The sequence below is a fragment of the Tinamus guttatus genome, unplaced genomic scaffold (genome assembly GCF_059628265.1).
Source record: "Tinamus guttatus ecotype Peru unplaced genomic scaffold, ASM5962826v1 Tinamus_guttatus_pri_ptg001247l, whole genome shotgun sequence".
NCBI classification, from domain to species: Eukaryota; Metazoa; Chordata; class Aves; order Tinamiformes; family Tinamidae; genus Tinamus; species Tinamus guttatus.
Genome location: NW_028289781.1, coordinates 21,162 through 37,286, shown reverse-complemented (window position 1 = coordinate 37,286; position 16,125 = coordinate 21,162). Strand labels below are relative to the sequence as shown.

Genomic DNA, 16,125 nt, shown 5'->3' with positions numbered 1-16,125 from the left:
GGTGGAGTGGGGGGGTTAATTTGGGGGTGACCCGGGGTTGGGGGGGGGGTCTGGGGCCACTGGGGGGGGTCCAGGGCTGTGGGGGGGAGGGGGGAATTAACCTGTCACCCCCCTTCCTTGTCACCCCCCCCCCTTGTCACCAGTGTGGGGGGGGCACAACCTCTATGGCAGCACCAACCCCCACCCTGGGGTCAAACGAGCCGCAAATTGGGGCAAAAAGGGGCCAAAAGGGTTAAAAACGCAGTGGACCCCCCCCCCCCGGGGTCCACATGGGGCCGGTCTATAAAGATATTTTATTGCCCCCCCCCCGGGTGGAAGGGGGGCCCGGCGGGGGGGCGGGGGAGAGCGGCATCATCCGCATCTCCGGGAGTTTTATGTTTTTTAGCGTATTTTATTTTATTTTATTTTATTTTATTTTATTTTATTTTATTTTATTTTATTTTATTTTTATTTTGTTATTTTATTCTGTTTTGTTTTGCTTTTCCGGTTGTTTTCTAACCGTTTCCTGAGGGGGGCGGGAGGGTCCCGGTGCCGCGGGCCGGGGCCGGGGGGCGCGGGGAGGGACGCGGGGAGGGAGGGGGGCGCGGCGGGCGCGGCTCTTTCCCGGTCGTTAATGAAGCTCCGTGAATCGTCGCTGTCGCCTCCCCCTTTATTTTGTCGCCGTTACCGGAGGCGGGGGGGAAAGAGGGGGCGGAACCTCGCAGCGCGGCTCGGGGAGCGGGGGGGGGGGCCGCTTTACCGGGCGCACCGCGGCGCGCGCGTTTCCCTCCCCGCCGCCGCCTCAGCCGCTTCCGGTGCCGCCCGCTGACGTCACCGTGACGCTGGCGCCGAGCGCCGCTCGCTTTGCCGGGCGCGCGGCGGGTCACGTGGCGCTCGCGGCGTCACCGCGCGCGCGCGCCGGAAGCGGATCCCGGCGTGGCCTTGGCGACGGGACGCGACGGGGCCGGGCGGCGCCCCGGTAAGGGTGGGGCGGGGGGGGGCGGTTGTCCCGGTAACGCGGGGGGACTTCCTGTAACGGGGTTGGGGTGGGGGGGTCCCGGTGACGGCGCTGGGGGGGCTCGTGATGGGCGGAGGATTCCGGAGGGGAGGGGGGCGCATGGGGGGCGTTGCCGGTGCCGCCGCCCCCCGTTTGGGGACGGGGAGCCCGTTAAACCCCCCCGCTCCCGTTTGTGCCCCCCCCCCAGCCATGGAGGCGGCCCCCCGCCGCCCCGGAGCCGCCCCCGGCGCCCGAAGCCGCCGCCGCCGCTGAGGCCGAGGGCGCCCCCCGGTGCCACCCCCGGTGCCGCCCCCGGTGCCACCCCCGGGGCCGCGGCCGCGGCGGGGCCGGCGCTGCTGTCGCTGCCGCGGGAGCTGCTGCTGCGGATCTGCTCGTTCCTGGAGGCGCGCGAGGCGCTGGCCGTGCTGCCCCGCGTGTGCCGCGCGCTGCGGGCGCTGGCGGGCGACGCCGGGCCCTGGAGGCTGCGGCTGCGGCGGCGCCTGCGGGAGCCCTTCCCGCTGCTGCCCGGTGCGGGGACGGGGACACCGGGGGACGGGGACACCGGGACGGGGACACTGGGACGGGGACACCAGGACATGGGGGACACCACGATGGGGATGCCGGGACAGGGACACCAGGATGGGGACGCCAGGACGGGGACACCCGGATGGGGACGCCGGGGACACGGGGACAGCAGGATGGGAACACAGGGACGGGGACACCGGGACAGGGGGACACCGGGATGGGGACACCGGGGGACGGGGACACCGGGATGGGGACACCAGGACATGGGGACACCACGATGGGGATGCCGGGACAGGGACACTAGGACGGGGACGCTGGGATGGGGGCACTGCAACACGGGGACACCTGCACGTGTCACCCCCATGGGGACACCGGGACACGGGGACACCAGGACGGGAGACACTGCGACATGGGGACACCTCCGCACGCCACCCCCTCCATGGGGACACCACAACATGGGGACACCTGCACGTGCCACCCCCATGGGGACACTGCGACACGGGGACACCCACGTGCTTGTCACCCCCCTCCCGCCCCCGCTGCCACCCTCCCGTGTCCCCCATGCCCATGTCCCCCCTCCTGCCCCCATGCCAGCTCCCCCCCAGGGCCACCCGTGTCCCCCTGGTGTCCCCATGTCCGCCCCGGTGCCCTTGTGTCCCCACATGCCCCCTGTGACGCCATGTCCCGGTGTCCCCCCGTATCTCCCCATGCCCCCTGTGTCCCCCCAGTGCCCCTGTGTCCCCTGGTGTCCCCATGTCCGCCCCGGTGCCCTTGTGTCCCCACGCGCCCCCTGTGACGCCGTCCCCCTGGTGTCCCTGTGTCCCCCCGTGTCCCCCCGCGCCCCCTGTGACACCGTCCCCCGGTGTCCCCATGTCCCCCCATGCCCCCAGTGACCCTATGCCCCCCCGGTGTCCCCGTTTCCCCCCAGTGTCCCCGTGTCCCCCCGTGACAGCGTCCCCCAAGGGCCACCCATGTCCCCCCATGACCCTGTGCCCCCCAGTGTCCCCATGTCCCCCCGGTGTCCCCGTGTCCCCCCGTGACGTCCCCCATCCCGTTCCGCAGGGCTGGTGTCCCCGTGTCCCCCCGTGCCCCCCTGTCCCCCTCTGCCCCCCGGTGTCCCCATGTCCCCCTGGTGTCCCCGTGTCCCCCCGTGACACTGTCCCCCCAGTGTCCCCGTGTCCCCCCATGCCCCCCTGTCCCCCCGTGACCCTATCCCCCCCCGGTCCCCCCGTGTCCCCCCTGTCCCCCCGTGTCCCCCCGTGACGCCCCCCATCCCCGTCGCGGTCCCGCAGGGCCGCTGTTCCCGTGTCCCCCCATGCCCCCCGGTCCCTCCGTGTCCCCCCGTGTCCCCCGTGACGCCCCCGTCCCCGTCGCGGTCCCGCAGGGCCGCTGTTCCCGTGGCCGCGGGCCTGCGCGGAGCTGGAGGAGCAGCTGCGGCGCTGGGCGGCCGACGGCGCCGCCATGGAGCCCTTCAGCCTGGACGAGGGCCACTTCGCGGCCGTGGACTCGGTGCTGCTGCTGCAGGTGGGCCCCGACACCCCCAAAATACCCCCCTGTGCCCCCAAATACCCCCAAATATCCCCAAACACCCTCCTGTGCCCCCAAACAGCCCCCAAATACCCCCCTGTGCCCCCAAATACCCCCCTGTGCCCTCAAATACCCCCAAACACCCCCCTGTGCCCCCAAATACCCCCAGACAGCCCCTTGTGCCCCCAAATACTCCCCTGTGCCCTCAATACCCCCAAATAGCCCCCAAACACCCCTCGTGTCCCAAATACCCCCAAACAGCCCCCAAATACCCCCTCTGCACCCCCAAATGCCCTCTCCTGTGCCCCCAAATACCCCCCAAATAGCCCCCAAACACCCCCCTGTGCTCTCAAATTCCCCCAAACACCCCCCTGTGCCCCCAAATACCCCCAAACAGCCCCCTGTGCCCCCGAATACCCCCCTGTACCCCCCAGATACCCCCCTATAGGCCCAAATAGCCCCCTATACCCCCAAATACCCCCCCATGCCCTAAGCACCCCCAAACACCCCCCTAGGCCCCCAAACACTCCCTTGCATCCCCCCAAATACCCCCAAACACTCCCCTGTACCCCCAAATACCCCCCGGCTCCCCCGAACACCCCCCTATGTCCCCAAATACCCCCAAAGACCTCCCAAATATCCCCTTATAAACCCGAAATATCCCCTACACCCCCAAAATACCCCCTTATACCCCCAAGTACTCCCCTACACTTCCCAAATACCCCCTTATATCCCCAAAATACCCCCTACGCCCCCCCAAATCACCCCCTGCACCCTCAGATACCCCCAAATACCTCTTGCACCCCCAAAATACCCCCAAAATCCCTTACACACACCCCAAATATCCCCTTATAACCCCCAAACACCCCCTACACCCCCAAAATACCACCTTATACCCCCAAGTACTCCCCTACACTTCCCAAATACCCCATTTTATCCCCAAAATACCCCCTACACCCCCCAAATAACCCCCTGCACCCCCAGATACCCCCAAATACCTCTTGCACCCCCAAAATACCCCCAAAATCACTTACAAACCCCCCAAATATCTCCTTATACCCCCAAATACTACTTACACCCCCCCAAATACCCCCAAAATCCCTTACACACCCCCCAAATATCTTCTTATACCTCCAAATACTACTTACACCCCCCAAATCCCTTACACACCCCCCAAATACCCCCTTATACCCCCAAATACCACTTACACCCCCCAAATACCCCCAAAATCCCTTACACACCCCCCAAATACCCCCTTATACCCCCAAATACCACTTACACCCCCCCAAATACCCCTACCCCCTCATCTCCCCCTCGGATCCCCAAATCGCCTCCCCGAAACCTTCCAAATCACCCCAAAACGCGGAGCCCCCCCCCCCAGCCCATTCCCGCCCCCCCAGGGCGGCTCCGTGTGCGTCTCCGGCTCCCGCGACCGGAACGTCAACGTGTGGGACCTGCGGCGCCTGGGCCGCCCCCCCGGCGAGGTGCTGGTCCGGTCGCTGGGCGCCGGGCGCTCCGGGACGCACAAGGTGGGCGGCGCCGGCATTCCCGCCGGGAACGGGAACGGGAATGGCCCGCGGGCCGCCCCGGCAGCTCCGGGTCCCGCTCCCAGGGCTGGGTCTGGGCCTTGGCTTCCAGGGACACCAAGGTCTGCTCCGGCTCCTGGGACAGCACCGTGAAGCTCTGGGACATGGAGGCCGAGGGGCAGCAGTTCGGGGAGATCAGGTAGCGGGATGGGGCTCCCCGGAGCGATCCCGGCTCCCTGGAGCCATCCTGGCTGGATCCCGGCTCCTCAGAGCAATCCCAGCTCTTTGGAGTGATCCCGGCTCCTCAGAGTGATCCTGGCTCCCTGGAGCAATTCCAGCTCTCCAGAGCGATCCTGGCTCCTTGGAGCGATCCCGACTCCGTGGAGAGATCCTGGTTCTCCAGAGCAATCCCGGCTCCCTGGAGCAATCCCGGCTCCCTGGAGCGATCCCAGTTCTCCAGAGCGCTCCCAGCTCCCCCGAGCCCTCCCGGCTCTCCAGAACGATCCCGGCTCTCCAGAACGATCCCAGCTCTCCGGAGCAATCCCAGATTCCCAGAGCAATCCCAGCTTCCCGGAGCACTCCTGGCTCCTCAATCCCAGCTCCCTGGAGCAATCCCAACTTTCTGGAGAGATCCCAGCTCTCCGGAGCAATCCCGACTGTCTGGAGAGATCCCAGCTCTCGGGAGCAATCCCAGACTCCCGGAGCACTCCTGGCTCCTTGGAGCAATCCCAGCTCCCTGGAGCAATCCTGACTCTCTGGAGAGATCCCAGCTCTCCGGAGCAATCCCAGCTTCCCGGAGCACTCCTGGCTCCTCAATCCCAGCTTCCCGGAGCAATCCCAACTTTCTGGAGAGATCCCGGCTCTCCGGAGCAATCCCAGCTTCCCGGAGCACTCCTGGCTCCTCAATCCCAGCTTCCCGGAGCACTCCTGGCTCCTGGGAGCGCTCCCGGCTCCTCGGAGCGCCCCGTGTCCGCCCGCAGGGAGAAGGCGGCCGTGCTCTGCCTGTCCTACCAGCCCGACGTCCTCGTCACCGGCACCTACGACAAGACGGTGACGCTCTACGACCCGCGCGGTGGGTCCCGCGCGCGGGAGGGCGGCTCCGGAGCGCGGATCCGGCTCCGGAACGCGGATCCGTTCCCGGCCGCCGCTCACGGCGCCGCCGCCGCAGCCGCCCAGGCCCTGGTGCGGAGCCACCGGCCGCACGGCAGCGCCGTCCTGGCCGTGGCCGCCGACGAGCGGCTCGTGCTGTCGGCCAGCGAGGACCGGAGCCTCGTGGTGTTCGACCGGCGCGCCGACCGCGTCCTGCAGCGGCTCCAGGTACCGGGAATGGGAGGGCTCCGCATCCGGGGGGCACCGCCGAGCCCGGATCCGCCCTTCTTCCCGGCGCTTCCCGGTGCTTCCCGGCCTGTTTCCCAGCTGGACGGCTACCTGCTGTGCATGTGCTACCGGGACGCGCAGCTGTGGGCGGGCGACAACCAGGGCCGCGTCCACGTCTTCGAGAACGGAGCCGGCAGCTTCCAGCCCGTGCGGGTAGGGAAAGCCGCCGCCGTGTCCGACGGCTCCGGAGCGAGGCCGGGATCGGGATACGGAGGCTCCGGCTCTTCCCGCAGCAATTCGACGTCGGGCACCGCTCGCAGGTCACGGGGCTCTGGCTCTCGCTGGGCTCCCTCTACACCACGTCCACGGACCGGACGCTGCGGGTGGGTGACGGGGGGTGGCCGTGACCCCCGGCCGTGTCCCCCCGTTCCGGCGCCCACGGCCCCTTCCCTGTTTTCCAGGTCCACGTTCCCACGGACCCTCCGCGCACCATCTGCTCGCGGGCGCACAAGGACGTGCTCAATGGGGTGAGTGAGCGCGCGGGGCACACGCGTGTGCAAGCACGCGCTCCCCAGCACACACGTGTACATGCATGAGCTCCCCCAGCACACGTATATGCAAGCACGTGCTCCCCGGCACACACATGTGCACGTGTGTGCGCTTCCCAGCATGCATGTGAGCATGTGCCTGCTCCCTGGCACATGTATGTGCTCACCAACATATATGTGTGCGTGTGCTTCCCTGCTCACATGCATGTGCACACATGCATTTCCTTTGCACACGTGCGCACACACGTGCATTCCCAGCACATATGTGCACACACACACGTGCATTCCCGGCATGTGTGTGTGTGTGTGTGCACACGTGCATTCCCAGCACATGTGTGTGCGCATACGTGCATTCCCGGCACATGTGTGTGCACATATGCATTCCCAGCACACACACGTGCATTCCCCGCACACACACGTGCATTCCCGGCACACGTGTGTGTGCACATATGCATTCCCAGCACATGTGTGTGCACACATGCATTCCCAGCACACACACGTGCATTCCCCGCACACACACGTGCATTCCCGGCACACGCGTGTGCGCGTCGCACCCCGCTCATCCCCGTGTCCCCCAGATCAGCGTGGCCGGGGACACGGTGGCCGCCGCCTCCGGGGGTCTCTCCGTGGAGATCTGGCGGCTCCGGCGCTGAGCGCTGCCAACCCGGGCGTGGAGGGGGGACACGCGGTGCCCCCCAGCCCCGCCGAGGCCCTCGGGGGGTCCCGGGAGCCCCCCCGGGATGGAGGAGTCGGGCCCGGCCCGGCAGGTCCCCGGGCGAGGTCGGCGGCGCCGTTTCCCATTTGCGGGACATTAAAAAGGATTTGGCTGGAGTGGAGCCTGGTGGCGGCCTCGTGTCCCCGCGGGGGCAGCGGGACGCGGGTTTGGGGTGGGAACGAGCGTGTTTGGGGCTTGCAAAGCGATGAGTCTGGCGGGGAGGAACCCGCTGAAAGCGCTTCGCTTCCGGCTGCTTCGTGACCCTCTGCGGCCGCCGTCTCGCGCTCATGACGACGTCATACAGTAGCGCGACGCGCAGGGGCTAAGATGGCGCCGCGCAGCCCTAAGGTGGAAGGGCGGGGCAAGAGATGGCGGCGCCCAACTGTACGGCGGAAGAGGCGGAGCAAAATGGCGACGCGTATGTGTACGGCGCAGGAGGCGGAGCAAGGAGGTGGCGCCCAAGCACGCGGCGGAAGAGGCGGAGCAAGATGGCACCGCCCACCCGTACAGCATAGGAAGGGGACGCATAGAACGCACACGTAGGAGCAAGATGGCACCGCCCACCGGTACGGCATAAAAAGGGGGCGCGTAGAGCCTACGCGTAGGAGCAAGATGGCGCCGCCCACCTGTACGGCGGAAGAGGCGGCGCGCTATGGCGGCGCCCAACCCGTACGGCGGAAGAGGCGGAGCAGGATGGCGCCGCCCACGCGCACGGCGTAAGAAAGGGGCGCGCAGGCCCCACGCGTAGGAGCAAGATGGCGCCGCCCACGCGTACGGCGGAAGAGGCGGCCCGCGATGGCGCCGCGGTGCCGGTACCGGCGCCGGTGATGGCGGCGCGCGGCGAGGCGCCCGCGGGCGCCCTGCGGGCCGTGCTGCGGCGCAGCGGCCGCGCCTGCCCGGCGCGCCGTGGCCGTGCGCGGCTACGACTTCTCGGGCGGGCCCCGACCTGGGCGCGCTGCTCCGCTCCTTCCGCACCACGGGCTTCCAGGCCACGAGCTTCGCGCTGGCCGTGGAGGAGATCGAGCGCATGGTGAGGCGGGCGCCGCGTTTCCCGCGCGCCGTTCCCGTTTCCCGCGCGCCGTTCCCGTTTCCCGCGCGCCGTTCCCGTTTCCCGCGCGCCATTCCCGCTCTTCCCGCCGTCCCCCCCGCAGATCGCGGCCAAGCTGGAGCCGCTGGACGCGGAGGAGCGCGCCCGCGCCGCGCTCAACCCCTGGCCGCGGCCGCCCTCGGGCTGCACCATCTTCCTGGGCTTCACGTCGAACCTCGTGAGCTCCGGCGTGCGCGAGAGCATCCGCTACCTGGTGCAGCACAACATGGTGGGGACAGCGCGGGGACACCCTGGGGACAGCGGGAGGGACACCCCTGGGACACCCCATTCTGGCCATGGCGTTTCCAGGGTCTCCTGCCTCCCCCCGGGACCCCTAAGGACCCACTTCCAGCCCCACGTGGGTCCCCACTTGTCCCCAGGGGTTCCTAAGGTCTCGGGGTCGTCTTTGGGAGTCCCTAGATGCCACCGGGGGGTCTCAGGAGGCCCCCGAGGTCCCAGCCCTGTTTCTGTGTCCCCAGTATGCCAAACCTGGTTCCTGTTGGTTCCTGGGATGTCCCCAAGGTCCCAGTTCAATCTCTAGGATGTCCTCAAGGACCCAGTCTCTAGAATGTCCCCAAGGAGCCAGTTCAGTCTCTAGAATGTCCCAGTTCAGTCTCTAGGATGTCCCCAAGGTGCCAGTTCAGTCTCTAGGAAGTCCCCGTGTCCCAATCCAGTCTCTAGGATGTCCCCAAGGTGCCAGTCCAGTCTCTAGGATGTCCCCAAGGTCCCAGTTTCTAGAATGTCCCCAAGGTGCCAGTTCAGTCTCTAGAATGTCCTAGTTCAGTCTCTAGGATGTCCCCAAGGTCCCAGTCCTGTCTCTAGGATGTCCCCAAGGTCCCAGGATGGCCCCAAGGTCCCAGTCCTGTCTCTAGGATGTCTCCAAGGTCCCAGGATGTCCCCAAGGGGCCAGTCCTGTCTCTAAGATGTCCCCAAGGTGCCACTTCAGTTTCTAGGAGGTCCCCAAGGTGCGAGGTCAGTCTCTAGGCTGTCCCAGTCCAGTCTTTACAATGTTTTCAAAGTCCCAGTCTTTAGGATGTCCCCAAGGTGCCAGTTCAGTCTCTAGGAGGTCCCCATGTCCCAGTCCAGCCTCTAGGAGGTCCCCAAGGTGCCAGTCCCTCCCCCAGGAGGTCCCTGTTGCCCCCGTCCCCTCGGGGTGTCCCCGCTGAACCGTGTCCCCGCGCTGTCCCCGCAGGTGGACGTGCTGGTGACAACGGCCGGGGGCGTGGAGGAGGATCTCATCAAGTGCCTGGCGCCCACCTACGTCGGGGACTTCGAGCTGCGGGGACAGGAGCTGCGCGAACGCGGCATCAACCGGTGCGGCCCGGACGCCGGGGCCCCTCGCGGGGACGGCGGGCGGGGGGACACGTCCCGCTGAGTGTCCCCTCGCTGTCCCCAGCATCGGGAACCTGCTGGTGCCCAACGACAACTACTGCAAGTTCGAGGACTGGCTGATGCCCATCCTGGACAAGATGACGGAGGAGCAGGACACGGAGGTGGGCGGCTGCCCCGGACGCCGGGGCCCTTCCCGGTGTCCCCAGCGTGTCCCCAGGGCTGGGGGGGACGTGGCGTCACCCGCGCCGTGTGACAGGGCGTCAAGTGGACCCCGTCCAAGATGATCGCGCGGCTGGGCAAGGAGATCGACAACCCCGACTCCATCTACTACTGGGCGCAGAAGGTAGGGGGTGTCACCGTGTCCCTGGGGGGTGACAGGGTCTCCTAGGGGGTGTCACCGCGTCCCTGGGGCTGTCACCGTGTCCCAGGGGGTGTTCCAGGAGTGTCACCTTGTCCCTGGGGATGTCACTGTGTCCCAGAGGGTGTCACTGAGGGTGTCACTGTGTCCTGGGGGATGTCCCAGGGGCATCACCACATGCCAGAGGGTGTTCCTGGGGGTGTCACCATGTGCCAGGAAGTGTCACTGGGGGTATCACCATGTCCCGGGGGGTGTCCTAGGGGTGTCACTCTGTTCCCAGGGATGTCACTGTGTCCCACAGGGGGTGTCACTGAGGGTGTCGCTGTGTCCTGGGAGTGTGTCCCCAGGGGTGTCCCTGCATCTCCAGGCGGGTTCCAAGGAATGTCACCCTGTCCCTGGGGATGTCACCGTGTCCCAGAAGGTGTCACCGAGGGTGTCATCATGCCCTGGGGGGTGTCACCATGTGCCAGGGGGTGTCACTGTGTCCTTGGGGGTATCCCTGTGGTGTCCCTGTGTCCCGAGGGGTGTCACCCTGTCCCTGGGGGTGTCCCTGTGACCCCAGGCGTGTCACCCTGTCCCTGGGGGTATCACCATGTCCTGGGGGGTGTCCCTGGGGGTATCCCTGTGGTGTCCCTGTGTCCTGAGGGGTGTCATCCTGTCCCTGGGGATGTCACCGTGTCCCAGAAGGTGTCACCGAGGGTGTCATCATGCCCTGGGGGGTGTCACCATGTGCCAGGGGGTGTCACTGTGTCCTTGGGGGTGTCCCTGTGGTGTCCCTGTGTCCTGAGGGGTGTCACCCTGTCCATGGGGGTTCCCTGGGGGTATTGCCGTGTCCCTGGGGGTATCCCTGGGGGTGCCCCTGTGTCCTGAGGGGTGTCACCCTGTCCCTGGGGGTGTCCCTGTGTCCCAGAAGGTGTCACCGAGGGTGTTGTCATGCCCTGGGGGGTGTCACTGTGTCCCTGGGGGTGTCCCTGTGGTGTCCCTGGGTCCCCAGGTGTGTCACCCTGTCCCTGGGAGTATCCCTGGGGGTGTCCCTGTGTCCCCAGGGGTGTCACCCTGTCCCTGGGGGGTGTCCCTGTGTCCCCGGGGGTGTCACCACGTGCCGTGCCGTCCCCTGCAGAACGGGATCCCGGTGCTGAGCCCGGCGCTCACCGACGGCTCCCTGGGCGACATGATCTTCTTCCACTCGTACAAGCGCCCGGGGCTGGTGCTGGACATCGTGGAGGGTGAGGACGGGGCCGGGGCGGGGGGGCCCGGACGCCTGGGCCCCCTCACAGCCCCCCTGTCCCCGTGTCGCCCCCCCAGATTTGCGCCTCATCAACACACAGGCCATTTTCGCCAGGCGCACGGGGATGATCATCCTGGGGGGGGGCCTGGTGAAGCACCACATCGCCAACGCCAACCTCATGGTGAGGGGACACCGGGGGGACACTGGGGGGACCCCGGGGACAGGGGGACGCTCACGGTGTCCCCGTTTGCCTCCCCGCGCAGCGGAACGGGGCCGACTTCTCCGTGTACGTGAACACGGCGCAGGAGTTCGACGGCTCCGACTCGGGCGCCCGCCCGGACGAGGCCGTTTCCTGGGGGAAAATCCGCCCGGACGCGACGCCGGTCAAGGTGGGCGCGCGGGGGCCGGGGTACAGGGACATGTGTGTGTCCCCCCCGTGTCACCGCGTGCCTCTCCGTGTCACCGTGTCCCCCGTTCTGTCCCCCCGTGCAGGTCTATGCCGACGCCTCCCTGGTTTTCCCGCTGCTCGTGGCCGAGACGTTCGCCCGGAACGCGGGATCCTTCCCGGAGCCGCCTCCCTAGGGTGCCCCCCCCCCGGAATTCCAGCACCCCCGGGGGGCCCCGCGGAGCAGGGGGGCGGGACCCCCCCTCCCCATCCACCCGTCGCTCCCGCTCTTACATCCACGTTATTTATTGCGGGTGCGCCGGGATCCGCTCGCTCCCAATAAACCCGCAGCATTCCCGGGATGCCGGGGGGGTGTCACGTGGCCGCGTCCCCCTCGTCGTTGTCACCGGTGTCCCAGAGCTGCAGGGTGGCGCCGGTGGCCGCGAGCAGGACGGGCCGCGCGGGGTGGAAGGCCAAGGCCTGCACGGCGCCGCGGCCCACGGGCAGGCGCGCGGCCAGCGAGCCCTGCGCGGGGACACGGAGGGGACGTTGGGGACACGGAGGGGACGTTGGGGACACACCGGGGCGCTGCCATCCCCCCCTTCCTCACCTCCACGAGGTCCCAGAAATAGACGGCGCCGTCCTCGGACGCGCAGCCCACGTGGGCGTCGCGCTCGCTGAGGACGCAGTCCAGGCGGCAGGCGCTGCTGCGGTGGCCGCTGTACCTGCGCGGGGACAGCGGGGACATCAGGGCGGTGGCAGCCGGGGGCGTCCCCCGCCGCTGTCCCCGCGGAGGCTCCCGTACTCGCCCAGCATCTCGCCCGTGTCCTTGTCGAGCAGCCGCAGCGGCGCGGCCAGGCTGGCCACCAGGACGCACTGGCCGTCCTTGGTGAAGCAGACGCAGGTGACGGGGCCTGCGGCGGCGGGGACACGTTGGGGACACGTTGGGGGACGGCGTCCCCCCCTGCTCCATGTCCCCTGTCCCCAGCGTCACTCACTGCCCACGTAGTCCGAGTGCAGCTCGCCCGCCCGCAGGTCGTAGCGCCGCACGCGGCCGTCCACGGAGCTGCGGGGACAGGGGACAAAGTGGCCCCGGGGCAGGGGGACGAGGTGGCCCTGCGGGTGTCCCCGTCACCGCGGGGTGTCCCTCACCCCGCGAGGATCTCGTGGTCCGACACCTTCACGCTGGACACCCCGTCCTTGGCCTCGTCCAGCACCTGGATGGGGTCCGGGCGGCGCGAGCGGCAGTCCCAGCAGCGCACGGTGGAGTCGATGGAGCCTGCGGGGACGAGACGGGGACAAAATGGGGACACAGAGCGCAGGGGGGGACACCTGAGGGCATGGGGACACTTAGCAGGGGATCATGTTGGTGCCCCGGCGCCTGCGCTCACCCGACACGATGACGGTGGCCTCCTCATTGAACTGCACCGAATTGACCTTCTGCGGAGGGAGGTGACAGCGTGTGACACGGGGTAGTGGCGGCCACCCCCCCGCAGTGTCCCCGCGTCACTCACCCCCGCGTGGCCCCGGAACTTGCGCAGCACCTGCCCCGTGGCCACGTCCCAGAGCGCCACCGTCTTGTCGGCGCTGCCCGAGCACAGCTGGCTGTTGTCGAAGGAGCTGCGGGGACGGCGGGGGGACGCGGTGACGGCGAGGGGACGCGGTGACGGCGGGGGGCCCCGGCCGCGTCCCCGCTGTCCCCTCACCCCGCGGCGTCGAGCACCTCGTAGCCGTGGCCCAGGTAGGAGCGCAGCAGGGTGCCCTTGCGCGGGTTCCACAGCTTGAGCGTCTTGTCGCTGCCGCCCGTCACGCAGTAGTTGCCGTCGGCTGCGGGGACACGGGGTGACGCGGGGGACACCGGGGGACATGGTGGCCTGGGACACCCACTGTCACCCCCCCTTCCCCGTCACCCTCCCCTTGGGACACCCACTTTGTCACCCATCTCTCACCCACTGCCCCAGCACCCAGTCCTGGTTCCCCCTCCCCGGGATGGATCCCGGTCCCGGTTTTCCCTCCTCAGATGGATCCGGTCCTGGTGCTGGTTCCCCCTCCCGGTGCTGGTCCCGGTTCCCACCTCCTGCTTCCGCAGTTCCTCCCACCCCGCCTCGATCCCGGTTCCACACATCCTGGTTTCTGCTCCTGGTTCCGTGGTTGTCCCCTCCCGGTGCCAGTCCCCCCTCCCGGTCCTGGTTCACGGTCCCGGTTCCCCTCTCCTGGTCCAGTGGGTCTCCCCTCCCGGTTCCCCCTCCTGGTTCCCATTTCCACTCTTGGGACCGATCCCCCAGTTCTCCCCTCCCGGTGCCGGTTCCCGGTGCCGGTTTTCCCCCTCCCGGTGCCGGTTTCCCTCCTCCTGGTGCCGGTTCCCGTTCCCGGTGCCGCTCACCGTTGAAGCGCGCGGCCCGCACGGCGCCCTGGCCGCACTCGATGCTCCGCACCAGGTGCCGGGGCAGCTCGGCGGGGCCGGGCCGCGGCTGGGGAAACGCCATGACCGGAACCGGCACCGGGAGCGGGACCGGCACCGGCAGCGGGACCCGCGCCGGGAGCGGGGCCACCGCCCCCGCACCGCCTCTTCCGGCGGAAGCGGCGCAACATGGCGGACCCGCGGCGGCCCGCGCGGGTGGCCCGGTACGGGGAGCGCCGAGGGACATGGGGCTGGGGGTACGGGGGGCGCCGAAGGACAGGGGGCTGGGGGTACCGGTGGAGGTACGGGGGGCGCCGAGGGACATGGGGCTGGGGGGTACGGGGGGCGCCGAGGGACATGGGGTTGGGGGTACGGGGGGCGCCGAGGGACATGGGGCTGCGGGTACCGGAAGGCTCTGGGGACACCGGGGGACAGCGGGGAAGGGGCTGGGGACGCCGGGGGCAGCAGGGGCCGCCACGGGCCGGTGCCCCCGCCAGGTACAAGGCGCCGTCCGCGGAGAGCAGCCCCGCGCTGGAGGACCCCACGCCCGACTACATGAACCTGCTGGGGATGGTGTTCAGCATGTGCGGCCTCATGCTCAAGGTGGGGACAGGGGGGACATGGGGACAAGGGGGGACACGGGGACGGGGGGGACATGGGGACGGAGCACGGGGCAGCAGGGACCCGGTGGGTGCAGGTTATGGGGGAACGGGAGCTTCCCTCGGGGTCCACGAGGAGCCCAGGGGGGTGTTGGTTGTATGGGGGGATGTTGGGTGTACAGGAGGTGTTGAGGTGTACGGAGGTGTGTTGGGTGTACAGGAGGTGTTGGGGTGTATGGGGGGTGTTGGGTGTATAAGGGGTGTTGGGGTATGTGGGGTATGTTGGGTGTACAGGAGGTGTTGGGGTGTACAGGAGAGCGTTGGGTGTACAAGGTGCATTGGGGTGTACAGGGGGGCGTTTGGTGTACAAGGGGTGTAGGAGTGTACGGAGGGCTGTTGGGGTGTACAAGGGGTATTGGGGTGTATGGAGGGTTGTTGAGTGCATAGAGGGGCATTGGGGTGTACAAGGAGTGTTGAGGTGTACAAGGGGGTGTTGGGGTGTATGGAGAACTGTTGAGTGTATAGGGGGGCATTGGGGTGTACAAGGGGGTGTTGGGGTATACAGAGGACTGTTGAGTGTACAGGGGGCTTTGGGGTGTACGGAGGGCTGTTGAGTATATGGTAGGCGTTGGGGTGTACCGGGCATGTTGGGGTGTACAGAGGGCTGTTGAGTGCATAGGAGGGCGTTGGGGTGTACTGGGCACGTCGGGGTGTACAAAGGCTCTTGGGTGTACCGGGCACGCTGGGGTGTACAAAGGCTCTTGGGTGTACCGGGGGCGTTGGGGTGCCCGTGCGGGGGTGACGGCGCCCCGCGCCCCCGGCGCAGCTCAAGTGGTGTGCCTGGATCGCCGTCTACTGCTCCTTCATCAGCTTCGCCAACTCGCGCAGCTCCGAGGACACCAAGCAGATGATGAGCAGCTTCATGTGAGCGCGGGACGGCGGCCGCGACGGGCCCCGCCGTTCGTACGGGTTTTTCCAGCGCTTTCCTGCCCGTTCCAGGCTCTCCATCTCGGCCGTGGTCATGTCCTACCTGCAGAACCCGCAGCCCATGTCCCCTCCGTGGTGACGCCGCGTGGTCCGCCTGGGAAAAATAAAGGAGCAGGAGCCAGGTGGGATCCTCACAGCTTGGAAAACGCGTTATTCCTGCTCCCGATACATATGTTTTTAACCCAATTAACGGCTGATAATGACGCAGATGGCAGCAACCACTCTCTCTTACCTCGAGCATCCTCTTTATCCAAGCGGATGGAAACCGGGAAGTGAATCCCGGTGTTCCCAGGACATTGAAGGATCCCCTTTGGCTTAAGGATCACCCGGCACATGTGGTCGGGGCCCCGGGGAGGCCGCAAGGACCTGGTGCTGCCACAGCAGCGAGCAAGGAGGCCATGGGATGCTCCCAGCATCCGGGTGGCAGCTGGAGGTGACAGAGGGGGACGAGGGCTGCGTCCGGCTGAGGTGGAGAGGGAACCAGGACCGGGGTGGGGACATGGCGGCGGCTGCAAGAAGATGGCGCCGGGCCGCCATTTTGTGGCTTCCCCTTAGGCGCCAGCGCCTCCCTGAGGTAAAGGCGCGCGCTTCCCGCCGCGCTGCTACTCGACGCC

General features: G+C 67.8%; 4 protein-coding genes across 4 annotated transcripts; 3 read left to right on the top strand and 1 right to left on the bottom strand.

The window, feature by feature from the left end:
* The first annotated feature begins 269 nt into the window (after positions 1 to 269).
* Positions 270 to 7,082, top strand: LOC148590570 (F-box/WD repeat-containing protein 9-like). Its single transcript, XM_088538865.1, has 11 exons — positions 270 to 274; positions 1,185 to 1,504; positions 2,886 to 3,025; positions 4,429 to 4,557; positions 4,641 to 4,753; positions 5,535 to 5,626; positions 5,723 to 5,871; positions 5,971 to 6,084; positions 6,165 to 6,254; positions 6,333 to 6,398; positions 6,998 to 7,082. The coding sequence occupies exons 1-11, from the start codon at positions 270 to 272 to the stop codon at positions 7,070 to 7,072; spliced, it is 1,293 nt and encodes a 430-aa protein (XP_088394991.1). The 3' UTR covers positions 7,073 to 7,082.
* A 981-nt stretch (positions 7,083 to 8,063) lies between these two features.
* DHPS (deoxyhypusine synthase) lies at positions 8,064 to 11,733 on the top strand. Its single transcript, XM_088538867.1, has 9 exons — positions 8,064 to 8,164; positions 8,286 to 8,450; positions 9,414 to 9,535; positions 9,618 to 9,714; positions 9,810 to 9,896; positions 11,032 to 11,137; positions 11,217 to 11,320; positions 11,403 to 11,528; positions 11,632 to 11,733. Exons 1-9 carry the CDS (start codon positions 8,162 to 8,164, stop codon positions 11,719 to 11,721), a joined length of 900 nt encoding a protein of 299 aa, XP_088394993.1. The 5' UTR covers positions 8,064 to 8,161; the 3' UTR covers positions 11,722 to 11,733.
* Positions 11,734 to 11,899: 166 nt separating this feature from the next.
* On the bottom strand, positions 11,900 to 14,021 carry WDR83 (WD repeat domain 83). Its single transcript, XM_088538864.1, has 9 exons — positions 13,908 to 14,021; positions 13,231 to 13,351; positions 13,039 to 13,144; positions 12,916 to 12,964; positions 12,677 to 12,803; positions 12,523 to 12,590; positions 12,330 to 12,438; positions 12,135 to 12,249; positions 11,900 to 12,049 (listed from the first exon to the last, which is right to left on the bottom strand). The coding sequence occupies exons 1-9, from the start codon at positions 14,008 to 14,010 to the stop codon at positions 11,900 to 11,902; spliced, it is 948 nt and encodes a 315-aa protein (XP_088394990.1). The 5' UTR covers positions 14,011 to 14,021.
* A 77-nt stretch (positions 14,022 to 14,098) lies between these two features.
* WDR83OS (WD repeat domain 83 opposite strand) lies at positions 14,099 to 15,591 on the top strand. The gene is made up of 4 exons (XM_088538858.1): positions 14,099 to 14,149; positions 14,423 to 14,528; positions 15,351 to 15,448; positions 15,524 to 15,591. Exons 1-4 carry the CDS (start codon positions 14,115 to 14,117, stop codon positions 15,588 to 15,590), a joined length of 306 nt encoding a protein of 101 aa, XP_088394984.1. The 5' UTR covers positions 14,099 to 14,114; the 3' UTR covers position 15,591.
* Positions 15,592 to 16,125: the final 534 nt, after the last annotated feature.

Bases quoted from the DNA above. Each gene is read 5' to 3' on its own strand.
- LOC148590570 (XM_088538865.1), top strand. The intron at 3,026-4,428 runs GTGGGCCCCGAC...CCGCCCCCCCAG, and splicing joins ACTCGGTGCTGCTGCTGCAG to GGCGGCTCCGTGTGCGTCTC. The intron at 5,627-5,722 runs GTGGGTCCCGCG...CCGCCGCCGCAG, and splicing joins GACGCTCTACGACCCGCGCG to CCGCCCAGGCCCTGGTGCGG.
- DHPS (XM_088538867.1), top strand. The intron at 9,536-9,617 runs GTGCGGCCCGGA...CGCTGTCCCCAG, and splicing joins CGCGAACGCGGCATCAACCG to CATCGGGAACCTGCTGGTGC. The intron at 9,715-9,809 runs GTGGGCGGCTGC...GCCGTGTGACAG, and splicing joins CGGAGGAGCAGGACACGGAG to GGCGTCAAGTGGACCCCGTC.
- WDR83 (XM_088538864.1), bottom strand. From the start codon at position 14,010: ATGGCGTTTCCCCAGCCGCGGCCCGGCCCCGCCGAGCTGCCCCGGCAC. The intron at 13,352-13,907 runs GTGAGCGGCACC...GTGTCCCCGCAG, and splicing joins GCGGGCCGCGCGCTTCAACG to CCGACGGCAACTACTGCGTG. The intron at 13,145-13,230 runs GTGAGGGGACAG...CCGTCCCCGCAG, and splicing joins GAGGTGCTCGACGCCGCGGG to CTCCTTCGACAACAGCCAGC.
- WDR83OS (XM_088538858.1), top strand. From the start codon at position 14,115: ATGGCGGACCCGCGGCGGCCCGCGCGGGTGGCCCG. The intron at 14,150-14,422 runs GTACGGGGAGCG...TGCCCCCGCCAG, and splicing joins CGGCCCGCGCGGGTGGCCCG to GTACAAGGCGCCGTCCGCGG. The intron at 15,449-15,523 runs GTGAGCGCGGGA...TGCCCGTTCCAG, and splicing joins CAGATGATGAGCAGCTTCAT to GCTCTCCATCTCGGCCGTGG.